The sequence below is a fragment of the Protopterus annectens genome, chromosome 16.part0 (genome assembly GCF_019279795.1).
Source record: "Protopterus annectens isolate FY-2018-M chromosome 16.part0, PAN1.0, whole genome shotgun sequence".
Classification (NCBI taxonomy): Eukaryota; Metazoa; Chordata; order Ceratodontiformes; family Protopteridae; genus Protopterus; species Protopterus annectens.
The window spans coordinates 289,267,283-289,281,027 of NC_056750.1; the positions used below are offsets into that span (position 1 = coordinate 289,267,283).

General features: G+C 41.2%; 1 protein-coding gene across 1 annotated transcript in view; it reads left to right on the top strand.

Moving 5' to 3' along the window:
* Positions 1-13,745, top strand: part of LOC122790500 (collagen alpha-1(XXVII) chain B-like) — a 2,222,694-nt gene that overhangs the window by 1,008,468 nt on the left and 1,200,481 nt on the right. Inside the window, exons 8-9 of the mRNA XM_044058048.1 lie at positions 12,773-12,817; positions 13,551-13,604. Coding sequence (XP_043913983.1) covers positions 12,773-12,817; positions 13,551-13,604 — 99 coding nt within the window. The remainder of the gene's footprint in view (positions 1-12,772; positions 12,818-13,550; positions 13,605-13,745) is intronic.

Consider the following 13,745-nt stretch of genomic DNA (forward strand, 5'->3'; position numbering starts at 1 on the left):
CAGAGCTGGATTTGCCATTGCAGTCTTGCAGGGATTAATAGCTGGCCCTAATGCTCTTTAACTTCCTCCTCCCTTCCTTAGCTTTTGAATCAACCTAAATGTGATGACAGCAACAGTGAAACACAAAGAACATAGTACAGTTGTGTACACTTACCATAAATGTAGATGTTCCAGTGTATTCACTGTTGCAGCCCTATTTACCCTCCCTCCAGCCCCCTGACTTCTCTTGGCTCTACCTCTCCTTATGGTTGGTATGTCTATTTTTTTCTTGTGTATTTGCTTTTTGATGGGGTACCATTTAATTGCTTCCTATTGTGGGGGCACCTGACATCTCGGGCAAGAAAAAACTGATGTAATGGCGTCGGCTGCATGTTTTATACCCCTGACGACCTGACGTCAAGGAAGAGGCGACAGCATCCGACCCAGAAATCCGAAGACTCTGGTATTCAGGCCGGCTGAGAGCTACCTGCAGGCAGATAACCCAAATGTTATGACTGCAGCAGTGAATACACTCGAACATCTACATTTATGGTAAGTGTACACAACTGTACTTTTCTCCACTTTCAGTGGTGGCCATGGACCATACACTTCTACCCAATATTATAAATTAAGTACGGCTTCCCAGCAACCTTCAATCAGGAAAGTTGACTAAGGCAGTTGGATTAAGTTCTCTGCATGGGCAAACAAACAAACAATACAGTGATCCATTCTTAGTGCCACTTTTTCAAATGCTGACCTTTTTGACAGAACTTTTTCATAGAAGGGTCACATATTAATCCATCAAAGTTCACTTGACTGCAGTTTCTTCCTACCAGTAAGGCTATGTATCATCCTTATTAGCCTCCCACAAGCTCTGTAGAACATTCCTAAAGGGAGTTTTGGTTTCCCCATTTGAATTTGCAAATTCAGCTAAGATTAAGTTCTTAAACAGGAAAACCCTTCTTCAGGTAAGCATTGCCTTCACTACATAAATCTCAGGGCTGGAAGCAGTCATCCAAGTTCCTATACATTGTATTCCACAAAGACAAGGCATCCCATCTTTTATGCCCAAAGTTGTAATGCAGTCTAATCTGTACCAGTCTATCCACCTACCAGTGTTTTTTTTTTTACCTAAATGTTCCAACAAGGGTGAATATAGACTGTACTGTTTGGATGTGCACAGACAGCTCAGGTTCTACCTACTGAGAGCAAAGTCATTCAGAAAAGTTTACCAGTTATGTCTCACTTACTAACCTGAAAAATGCTCAGAAAGTGGCTACACTATCATTATCTAAACAGCTGTATGACTGTATTACTTTCAGCTATTCATCTAGCAAAAAATCTCTACCTTCCAAACCAAGAACAAAGTGTATTAATGCTCAAGCTACCTCAGCAGCTTATTTCATAAACCTGCCTTTGAATAAACTGTGTGCAGTTGCTATGTGGTTTCCCTTACAGGCATTTGCTAACATTGCAGTCTGGATGATATTTTATTCAGGTCTAAAGCCTCCTTAGGTGCTTCCATGCTCAAGGGTCTGTTGTCCTAGTTCCACCCAAGGTTTGTTGGAGATTCTGTTTGTCCACTTCAATATACAGACAAAACCAATTTAAATACATAAATTAAGCACTTACAAGAACCTTATATTAATTTTATCTCTGTCCATACCATGGAACCATCCATCCCATCTCTCCTCCAAATTGTCCTGTCTGGATAAACCTAGATAAGCACAAGAGGCTAATGGCCAGCAAATTGGAACCCAGTTGCAAAATTGTCCAAATCCTTACATTTTTTTTCTCTTATAATTATCATTTTGATAACATGATGGTTTTACTTGATCTGGAGAGCTTGCTGCGAGCAATGCATTGTGCTTCAGGGAAGGAGCTCATACTAGTCAGAGTTCTGTTTGCTGCCATGGAAATGAGGCACCTTAGACAGCCAGTCTGTCCATTTCAGTTTACGACAGAGCCCACCCAATTTTAATGTTCTCATAATTATGTATCTTACATTCATTGTTGTTTGAATGATATGGTCTTCAGTATCTGGGGAATGCATAGAGGCATAACTCCACTGGTAGTATATATAATCATGCTGTACTCTGCTTTGACATTTTGAACTGCAGATGTCCCATGCTTTTTCACTTCTTGTATTTATAATCTCTGCTAAAAGTACAGCTGTGTAAAATCTTGCCATAACAGTAAATGTCCTTGCCTTTACCACTGTAGTATTCATAACGTATGGGATTCTGTGCCGAGGAAGTCTGATGTCCAGCCAGTCTACCAAAGCCTACCATTGCTTTGAGGTATGTTGAATGTCACCCAAATGCTCCTCACATAGCATAGGGCATAAAGGTGATGTTCAGGTGTACCATCCTCAGAACTAAAACCAAAGAGAACCTCCACATCCAGGAAGGAAAAAGACTAGGGGGATGGAGAGAAGGAGTAAATACTCCAGTGGTTAAGACAAGAACGTCTACTGTTATAGTAAGATTTTACACAACTGTACTATGTCCTTACAAGCATTGCTGCAGTATTCATAATGTATGGGAGAGTGCCAAAGCTCAAGAAGAAACTTGGGAGGAGGAAGCAGCAGTAGAACCCTCTAAGAAGTCATGAAGAATGGCATTAGCAAAATCAGCTCTATCTCTGAAGATACCATCCAACTTGTAGTGTTTGGTAAAGGTATGCACAAAAGTCCAAGTAGCTGCTACTTCAGGAATAGAATTAGTGTCTAAGCCCTTTAAAAAAGCATCAGAAGAAGCCACGGCTCTAGTAGAATGAGCCTTTACAGAAGAAGGAAGGCTGTTGTCATGAAAAGTGTAACAAAAAGAAATAGCCTTCGAAATCCAAGTAGAAATAGTTTGCTTGGAAACAGCTAATCCTAAAGTCATAGGATGAAAGGAAACAAACAACTGATCAGATTTTCTGATATCTTGTCTTATCCAAATAAAGTCTGAGCTGGCTATGCACATCCAAAGTATGCAGCACCCTCTCACTGTCAGACTGCAGAGAGGGGGCAAAAAGTAGGCAAGTTAATAGACTGATTGACAACTTATTAACCGCCTTAGGCATAAAAGAAGGATTAGTATGCAAGGACATTCTGTCCTTATGGAATATTAAAAAATGCAGGCAAACGATAAGGGCTTGCAACTCAGACACCCATCTGGCAGAAGTAAGAGCTAACAAAAGAACTGTCTTCCAAAAACAATGTTGTAAGGAATCTGAAATAGCAGGCTGAAAAGAAGCCTGAGTCAGTTTCTCCAGAACAAAATTAAGATCCCAGGGAGGAGGAACAGGCTTACTGGGATGTCTAATGTTAAGGACACCTTTAAGAAATTGCTTGGCCTCAAATGTAGAAGCTAAAGGAGGAGTTCAAGGCAAACAAGCAGAAAGACCTGATATGTGGACCTTAGTAGAAGAATAGGCTAGACCAGCATTGAGCAACTTACACAAGTAAGAGAGAACTAAAGGAACATCCACAGCAAGTGGGTCCAAGTTATGGGAGAGACACCAAATAGAAAACCTCCTCCATTTAGATAAGGAGGATTTCCTTGTAGTAGGTTTCCAGGCCTCCTGCAGGAACTGCAGCATGCTCTCAGAAAAAAAGGGGTCTGTTGGGAATCAAAACCCTGTCACCCACAGTGTCGGATGAAGGGTGGATGGGTAGGGATGGATGACAGATCCCTTGTCTTGTGTGAGTAAATCCACCCTGTGAGGTAACTTGTGATGATTGCCCTTGGCTAGATGCAGAAGTAGAGGGGACCAGTGCTGTCACAGCCAAAATGGAATCACCAACAAGATTTTGGGAGCATCCTGAACAGGACTTTTGGAGTGAGAGGAAGGGGAGGGAATGCATAAAGAAACATCCCCTTCCAAGAAAATGAGAGGGTGTCCACCTTCCACACCAGAGGACCTGGGACTCTGGCACAAAACAGAGGAAACTGATTGTTCAAAGGGGAGGCAAAAAGATCTACTTGAGGAGTACCCCACTGGTGAACAGTGTCCAGAAGCACATCCCTGTGAAGCATCCATTTGTGGGATTGAGTGATGGACCTGCTCAGAGTGTCTGCCACAATGTTTTGATCTGAAGGGATATAAACTGCCTGAAGAATTACTTAATACTTGACAGCCAGATCCCATACCAGAAGTGCCAACCGGCAAAGAAGGTAAGATCTTGTTTTCCATTGTTTGTTGATATACCACATAACTGTGGTATTGTCTGAGAATACCTTGAGAGGCCCTGGAGAGAAAAGAGGATTAAAAACCTGAAGAGCCAGCGTAAGAGCTTTCATCTCTTTGACACTGATGTGCTCCTTCTGCTGACAAGGCAACCACACTCATTGTACCTTCAAGGAAGCAAAAGTTGCTCCTTATCCCACACCTGAAGCATTTGTGAACAGATCCTGAGAGAGAAGAGAGGGATGAACAGGGAGCCTTGGATTCAGAGACAACTACTGAATCCACCAGAGAAGTTCATTCTTGAGACAAGGAAGAAGAGGAACTGTAAAGTCTAGAGGGTGTGCATGTTGAAGCCACACCAGCTTCAGAAACCACTGGAACTTTTTCATGTGGAGTTTCACCAGAGCGAGCATTGGAATGGTGGAAGCCATAAAACCCAGACACCTCAGAAACTTACTGGGTGCAATGAAGGCCAGAGGAAGAAGAGTTTGAAAGTAAGAAATGAGACTTAAGGACTTTGGAGGAGGTAGGGATGCCAGCATTGGCACCATCTGAATCCTGCAACCCAGAAAGGCATGATCCTGAGAAGGAGTTAGAGAAGACTTTTTGAAGTTTATCATGAACCCCAGGCTCTGAAGAAGAGAACTGGCAAAGTAAAGATTTTGCAAAAAGATCTCCAGAGATGATACCTGAATCAGCAGGTTGTCCAAGTAAGGAAATATTTGAATCCCTTGAAGCTTGTAAGAAGCAATCACAGGAGTGAGACATTTGGTGAACACCCTTGGGGCAGTAGAAAGGGCAAAGCACAGAACTGAAAATTCCAGGAAGTAACAGAAAAACGCCAAAACTTCCTGAAAAGAGGATCACTCAGGATATGGAGATAAGCATCCTTGAGATCCAGGGACACCAGAAAGGCCTGAGTGAGCAAGAGGAAATAGAGTCTGAAGAGACAACATCTGAAGGGAAGGCATCTTCAGAAAAGTGATTAGATGAGAGAGGCCTAGAATCGGTCTCCAAGTACCCTCTTTTCTGGGCACTAGAAACATTCTTGAATAAAACCTATTCCCCCTGTAGGGCACAGGCACCTCTTGACTAGTACCCTGAAACAAAATATCTTGAACAACCTCTGGGAAAAAAGGAAGCTGTTCTCGAGGAGGCTGTGGAATGCCCATAAAAGGAGGACGGGATATCCACACCATGAAGTACCCCTGACAAATGATTAACAGATACCAAGAATCCTGAGTGATTTGAAGCCAAGTAGGAAGAGAAAAAGAAAGACTAAGAGAAAGAGGAATGTGGCTGGGAACAGGTGGATAGTCAGACAGCACCTGGTTTGTCAGGAAAGGAAGGCTTCTGAATCACTGCAGTCTGAGTGGCCTTAGCAGGAAGAGCCCGTTTTCCACCCGTTTTACTTTTTGCAGAAGGGTAAGATTGCCTACAAACAAAGGCTGGCTTAGAAGGGCAGTTTCTCTGAATTTTAGATACAGGAGAAACAAACACGTTTAAGCTCCTGTAAGGCCTTCCCCTTGTCCTGAAGAGACTTAAACAAACCAGCAGCTGCTTCCTCAAACAAAAGTTTATTATCCAGAGGAGCATCCATCAACTTAGCTTTAATATCAGGTAAAGGTTGAAGCCTAAGTCAAGAATACCTCCACATTACTGAACCAAATGCAGCAGCCCTAGAATAGGCATCTGCTGCATCATAACTTCATTTGATAGCATGATGAATTACTTGAGAGGATGTCCCTAGCAAGGAAAGGGCAGACAATTTACTCTGAGTCTAGAAGATCAGAAAAAAGCTGACAAGCCTGAAAAAGAAGAGTCAGCACATACCTATATATATTGGTCTGATAATTGCCTTAAAAGCTAGGGTAGCAGAAGTATAAAATCTTCTTACCCAGCCTGTCCATGGTTCTGCTGTCAGAAGGCAGTAACTTGGATGAAGGAAGCAACTGAGATGGCTTATCAGAGTTGCAAACTCCACAGAGGGGTCAGCAGCAGGACGTTTGAACATAAAGGAACAATCCTCAGGCATCCTATAAAACCTGTGAGGCTTCTTGGGAGCAGGGGGCAGAGAATCAGGTGTTTTAGAGGCATTGGAAACATCCTGTAAATCATCCAAAACAGGAGGAATAGCTGCAGGTTTAGGAGATTCCATCTGCAGTAACTCATAGTACCTCTTATGGATATCAGAGACCTGAGCACAATCCCACTTCAAAAATTCCATCATCCTAGAGACTGTGTCCCCAAAGGAAATTTCCTCAGAAGGAGTATCAGGACTGTTAGATTCCTCCTCCTCTGACCCATAACCTAAAGAAGAAGGAATCTGAGAAGAATAAGTAAGGGATTCTTCATCAGAATCCAACTCTTCCTCAGAAGAATTCAGTTCTATGGGCCTTTTAAGTGGAGAAGAGGACCAAGAAGAAGCAGGAACCAAAACCCCTTGAGGAGACCTTAAAGACAGTAAAGCATTAAATAACGCCTGAGTAAAGGCCTGCTACTCACTTTGTGGATCCCTAGGAGCAGAAGAAACATGTTTAGTTTTCTATTTCTTTTTTAAGAGAATGTTCGCCCTAGAAAACTCTGAAGACTCTGACTCAGGACAGTATTCGACAACCGTAATAGGAACTTCTTCCCTAAGAAGAATCTCCGGAACACTCCTAGACCCCTCAGAAACAATCATCCCCCTGAACATCTGAAATGGATGCCTACAAAGCCTCGTTGGACGTGCTGCCCACCAGATCCTCGCCGGCCTCCAACTCGTTCATGGCAGAGAAATCCAACAGCACAGCCAGGCAAGCCTCCAGGTTTCTAACAACCTGGAAGAAAACACCCAGCAGAAGCTGGACAGTGGAGGATTCCAGTCTTACTTTTTCACTTTCTTCTTCCCTAATGGCTGACCCTCGGGGCGGGAAGTTCCTTCCATTGTATGTTTAACAAGAAACTTAAGACACTGGTTCTCAAGATACAATGAAAGGGAAGAAAGCCTACTGCAAAGGGTTTTCGGGATGAACGCTTGACAAATTTAACAAGACATATGGTCATGAGAAGCTCCTATCGTGGCAGTCTTTATGGGGAATCTGTCTCCCATACTGCCATTTACCCTTCCTGGATGACATTAACCCCAAACAGTACAAAAAAAAACAAAACCCCAACTGGGTACTTATTTGCAATGGTGAGGACTTCAGCAAACAGGAGTAATCACTGGAATACAAAAATGCATTAAAAATGGCAGAAAACAGACGTAGGCAAACAGACCAATGGTTAGAAACAGTGTACAGACTGGTGGCAAAGAAGTTCTAAGGATGATACACCTAAATGTCACCTTTATCCCCTATGCTTCATGAGGAGCATTTGGGTGACGTTCAACATACCTTAAAGCAATGGCAGGCTTTGGTAGACTGGTTAGACATTGGGCTTCCATGGCAGAGAATCCCACACGTTATCAATAGTGCAGCGGTGAATGTATGGACATCAGTGAAATACATTATTTTTGTATAGTTCTAAACTTAGAAGCATATGATAATATATTTTGACTTCTTTCATTTAGCAGTACTTCATGTAGAAAAATGCATCTAATTCTAACGTGCCGTACAGTTTGTTGTTAGACAGCAAAACACTGTGTGCTTATGCCTACCATCTAGTTTTTCAACATTTCATTTCTAAGAAGTAACAGTTTGTCCATGCAGTTAGTATGCTGAGTGTTCCACTAATAAATACAACTCATTTGTTTTTTTGTTTTTTTTGTAGTGTTTGAAACTACCTGTTTGAAAATATGTAATTTTCCCATCTAGACAGATTATACAAGTGGTTGGAAAGTCTGCAGATTAAAAGTGGTGTTGATGGAATTGTTCTTATGGCCTTGCAAATAGACTTTCATTCAGTGGTATAAACTATGTTTACTACTACATTGAAGCAAAGTTGTAACCTGAAGAAGTTATTGTTACATCCTTTAAACCAGGGGTGGGCAAACTTTTTGATTCGTGGGCCACATTGAGTTCTAACATTTGACAAAGGGGCCGGAACAGGAGCAGATAGATGGCATGCTTTGAAAACATCACCTCATTGGGGGAAAAATACACATCTTGGGATATGGAGAAAACATGTGCTTTAATTTCCAATGAAAATGAAGAAAAGCATTACAATAAAATCTCTGACTTCGAAATGAGTCTTTAAACACTGAAAATCAAATAAATGACCATTTTATTTTAAAGCTCTGAAAGTTCTGTTATCCTTCAGGATATCACCATCACTCTCCTCCTGACTGTCTTTTTTTTCAAAAATGGTAGGAGATGCAGATGTACTTGTCCTGTTCCTTTTATTTAATTTGTTTCCCCTGTGCCAAAAGTCAACAACGACCAGTGCAAGGACGAAACAGTTGCAGCAAGTCAGTCTGTGAAGCGTTATATTTGATCTGCGCGCACTGTTTATTTTAACAACATGTGTATCACGGAGACACACACATTTTAATGGGAGCAGTGTTGTTGGTCTCCTTTTTTAGCCAGCGCATCAAAGTCTGGAGTTAGTTTTGTTGTGGCGATTCTCAGGATGGATCTGAGGTGTAGGTCTGTTAACTTGGATCTGTGGCTGGCTTTGTTGATGTTCATGACGCTGAAGGTCTGTTCACACACGAAGGTAGAGCCGAACAAAGCCAACATCATCTGCGCCGCTTTAGATTTGGAAACGCGGCATCATTGAGTGAAGCATAGAAGTCATTTAGTTTCAGAGAGGTGAACTTCTCTTTTAAGGCAGGGTCGGACTGAAGGTCGATCAGTTCGAGCTGAAGCACCTCTGGAGCTGTTTCGGGGTCTTGTGACAGAGGAAAGGCCACCAATTGAAGTGACTTGTCAATTTTGTCAAAATCCAAAAACCGACGGCAGAATTCTCCGTGCAGTGCATCCAGTGACTCACTGTATTTCTTTACTTTTGCTCCGGCCTCTTTCAGCGTGGCTAGTCTAGGAAAATGAGTGAATGACTTGTTCAAAATCTGCCTGGAGAATAAAGCCAGCTTGGATTTGAAGGCTTTCACGTTTGTGTACATGTCATGCACAAACTGCTCCTTCCCCTGCAGTTTCACGTTGAGCTCATTCAAGTGTGAAAATACGTCCTTAGCAAACGCAAAGTCACACATCCAGCTCTTGTTGCTCAGCTCAGGAAATTCATCAGTCTTCCCCTGCTGATCCAAAAACACGCCAATCTCCTCTTTGAGCTCCCACACTCGTTGAAACACTTTGCCCAAACTCAGCCAGCGGACACGGGAGTGATAAAGCAGGTCCTGGTGATCCGCATCAGTTTCCTCCAGGAACGCAATGAACTGACGGTGCTGAAGTCCCCATGTGCGTATGAAGCTGACGAGTTTCACCACAGGATTCACAACATGATTCAGCTGTAACACCGATTTACATAAAGATTCCTGGTGGATGATGCAGTGGAGGAAAATGACATCCTGGTCAGGGTTTTCATCTTTCACTTTATTCTGCATTCTCCTCAGCAGGCCAACGTTTTTTCCCGTTAAATTCGGAGATCCATCTGTGGCGACGTTAACAAGCTTACTCCAGGGAAGCTTCATGTTTTCGATGGCAGCAGACACCCATTCAAACAAGTCCTCTCCCCGTGTTTGTCCTTTCAGTGACTCCACTGTCAAAAACTCCTCCGTTATTTCAAAAGTTTTGTTGATTCCTCGGATAAAAATGAGGAGCTGAGCAGTGTCTTTGACATCGTTGCTTTCATCCAGTGCTAAAGAATAAAAAGTGAATGACTTCGCCTTTTTGTTTAATCTGCTGGTGATATCTTCATCTATTAGTTCCACACGGCGAGTCACTGTCCGCCGTGATAAACTGATTTTCTCAAATTTGTCTTTGGTCTCCGGGCACAAAATACCTGCTGTCTCTACCATACATTCTTTTAAAAACTCGCCCTCAGATAGTGGTTTGCTGGCCTTTGCTATTTTGAATGAAAGCATAAAACTGGCCTTGGTACTTGACTCTTGAATGGCAGTTTGACGGTGAAAAAAACTTTGCTGAGCCTTCAAATTAGATGCCACCTTCTCAGCAGCAGCTTCCCGTTCTTTTGTTGAGAGCTTGCTAGCATAATTAGCGTGCTTTGTGGCAAAGTGACGGCTAATATTATACTCTTTAAAAACCGCCACAGTTTCTTGGCATATCAGGCAAACAGCAGATGATCGGTGTTCAGTGAAAAAATATTTAGTTGTCCACTCCTTATTGAACACTCGACATTCTCTGTCCACTTTCCTTTTCTTGGGTCCGCTCATCTTCATAGAGGGGTGGTGGGTCAAAGGGTAAAGTGCAAACGTGGAGTAATAGGCCTACGCTTCACCTCAACAAAGCCAATATATCTAGAGTGCACCATCTAGTGAGGAAACATCAGAATTGCAGGGGAACTAAAACATTAACAAGGTTAATTTGTTAAATTTTTTCAAGTTTGGAGGGCCGAATCAAAACGTTTAACGGGCCGCATGTGGCCCCCGGGCCGTAGTTTGCCCATGCCTGCTTTAAACTAAAATCAGTTATATAAAAATTTTGTTATTTATCACTAGACTGCAGTTTTTTTTCCTAATGAACCCCAAACCCCAGGTATCAGTGACATGACTAAATGCTTTCTTCATCCTTATATCCCTTACTGAACAAAAAAAAAATTACATGGTTTACTGTAGAACTTGTTAATCTTTGCTACATTGTTTTTCACTGATGTATGTAAAAGCTGTTAAGGCTGTCTCCTATATTGTAATGCATTGTATAATGTTTCTGTTTTGTACTGTACTGTATTATATTATACTGTTTGTATTTCTCTTGGAGCTTTTCTCCCCGGGCCTCCGCTGAAAATGGACTTGTGTCCAGTCAGACTTTCCCGGTAAACAAATGTAAAATAAAAAAAATAAAAATCTTTGCTTTATCCATTCACTGCTTGTAGTTAACAGCAGCTGGACTGATATTTCTTTCAAGATCACATTTCTGGCAGTTAAGTCACAGATAGCTAGTAGCTAGTTAATGCGGAGCCATCCTGCTCAGTAATAGGTTATTTCTGTTTGTGTAATAGACAGAATTGCAATGCTGATTTTCTTTGCTCCATTGGCAAGATAGTTATCCTAAAGTAAAATTATTAACTGCATTACAGTCCATTTGTGTATGTGATGTTGTATCAGAGATCGTGAAAAAGTCTTTAAGTGCGTGACTACTACCAAGTACTTCTGGCATAATGTCTTTAAATACAAGGAAATAGTACATAAAAATAGTGTCTTCAGAACCAAAGTTAATAAGCTGACATCACCGGTCATGTATGATAAGCTAATGCTCAGTGGGGAGTATTTGCAGTCTTTGTAGGCTATTTACATTTAGTGCATTTTATTCAATATTGTTGTTCCAGATCATGCCACTGTGCAAAACACATGCACAACTGTTTGTTCACCTGTTGTCTCATTACTACTGAGGAGTCTTCAGTAACTTCTTAGGTTCTGTGACCTTTGTGTTAAAGATATGCTTGCACTTGTGTTTTACTGTCCCCTCTTTAAGTTTCTATCCTGGAATTCTGCTGCTGTCAATAAAGTTTAGCTTGAACAGAAAATATTTTTTTCTTATGTATAGTGACTAGCATATAACTGTGTACCTCCTCATACGGATGCATTTGCATGACAATGGGTAAGGGCTAATAAGGTCTATACTGGAATACATGTTCACATCGCAGTTCTGAGGATTCCAATTGTGATCCTTAGAAAGGGGAAACTGTAACCTTATATATGAGGAATGTATAATAAGCTCAAGATTGTGAGACACTGTGATCTGTCCCACTCCCAGTGCTTTAAAGGTTGTAACAGTGAGTTTTGCAAATCACTGGAATGCATTTGGGCTTAACGTGACATTTTAATGCTAAATGTCCTTCACATTTGTGCCACAATTTATTTTCAGTTATCTATTAGCTAATGCATGCAATAAGTAATTTATTATTTTTAGTTGAGAAAAGGGGACAGTAATTTGTTTTTATTACCTCTTTTACTTTCTTTTTGAGGAGGGGGCACTCCAAAGAAAAATAAGGTGACTGGATGGCAGATGAATACATGTAATGTGTCTGTTTTGTCTGGTGTCTTATCATGATGATTTTACATCTGAACAGATTCTTGAAGTCCCTTTCTCCACTATTCTTTTTTTTTTTTTTCTGGTACTGGTGGTACTGGTAAGTATAGGGATAATTGCCAAGAATTTGAGTCAAATTCTCTTTGGAGAAAAGATCAAGGGATGGGGGGTTCTTAGCATGCTTAATCCACCTCATGGTTTTGATTTGCATAGTGGTCTCGGTAAGAATCTAATTGTGAAAGTAACATTACAGTGACTGTAATGTCAGTTGTCCCAGCTTTAAAAAACTGTGCTGCATGCAAAAGATGTCATTACTAGAATATTGTGTGGGGTGGGGGGTGGTCATGTTTCTGCCCTTCCATCAGTTTAGATTATGGCTCTTTAGATATGATACACATTCTCGTTGGATGTATTTTGCTTATGTGAGACTGTACTACTCATGTTAGAGGTACAGAGTCCAGTGCTTATTCTCTCTATTCTAATGTATATGAAAACAAGTTTCTAATTCCTTTGTGTGCTTTGTATTTCAGGGACAGAAAGGCTACCCTGGGCCACCAGGACATCCAGGAGACCAGGTGGGCATATTCTGTGTTTGAATCTGTGTAGCAGTGATCTGCACGTCTAGGAGGCATTTCTTTAGTGCATATGTGTGTTTTTTGTAAAGTGTAAGTTTTAGAGAAGTATTTTTATTAAATTGGATATGGCATTTTGCTAATGCCATGAAAATAGTCTATTTTAATTGCTGTTAAAATAATAAGGCACTGAAAAGAGTTAAGTTTCCACTTCTTCCAAGAAACACACAAAGTACTTTCCTTCTAGTCCATACCTATGCTTTTCCCACCCCCCTCTATCTCCAAATCACTGAAAGTCTGCACTGACTGGAAGCTTCCTTGTGTGCATGTTTGGATAGATGTGGAGAGCAGAGCAAAATGATGAATAAGGTACTTGTTTGCAAGACACAAGCCCATGTTAGGCGATAGTATACATGAGAGCGTTTGCATCTAAAGAATTTTGGCAGGACTATGTTCACTAAAATAGTACCATATGTTGTAGTTGTTGAGCATACTATTTTCCTGATTTAACATACAGCTCTGAAATGAAAAAGAAGCATTATAACAACTTATTCTATCGGCTTTCTTGCCATCCTTCTGTGTATCCCCCATACACTTACCATTCCCTGTGTAGTTCTTTGTACTTAATTTGGCAGCTCATCAGTTATTAAACTGGTTTTACATATGGTACTGCAGTGGGTTCTTATTGTGTCATATGAATTCTAACCTTGCCTTTGTTCTTTTTTTTTCTTTTCAGGGAGAGCGAGGCCCAGATGGAAATCCGGGTGCCAAAGGTTATCCTGGCAGGCAGGTGCAGTAAATCTTACAGTGCTGTGCATTCTTAGCACAGATAGGAATTTGCATGTAAATGCAGAAAAATCTACCAATATATAAAAGACTTGAGAGAAAAAAATCTATATAGGATGTTCTCTTAGCAAAAAATGTAATCAAC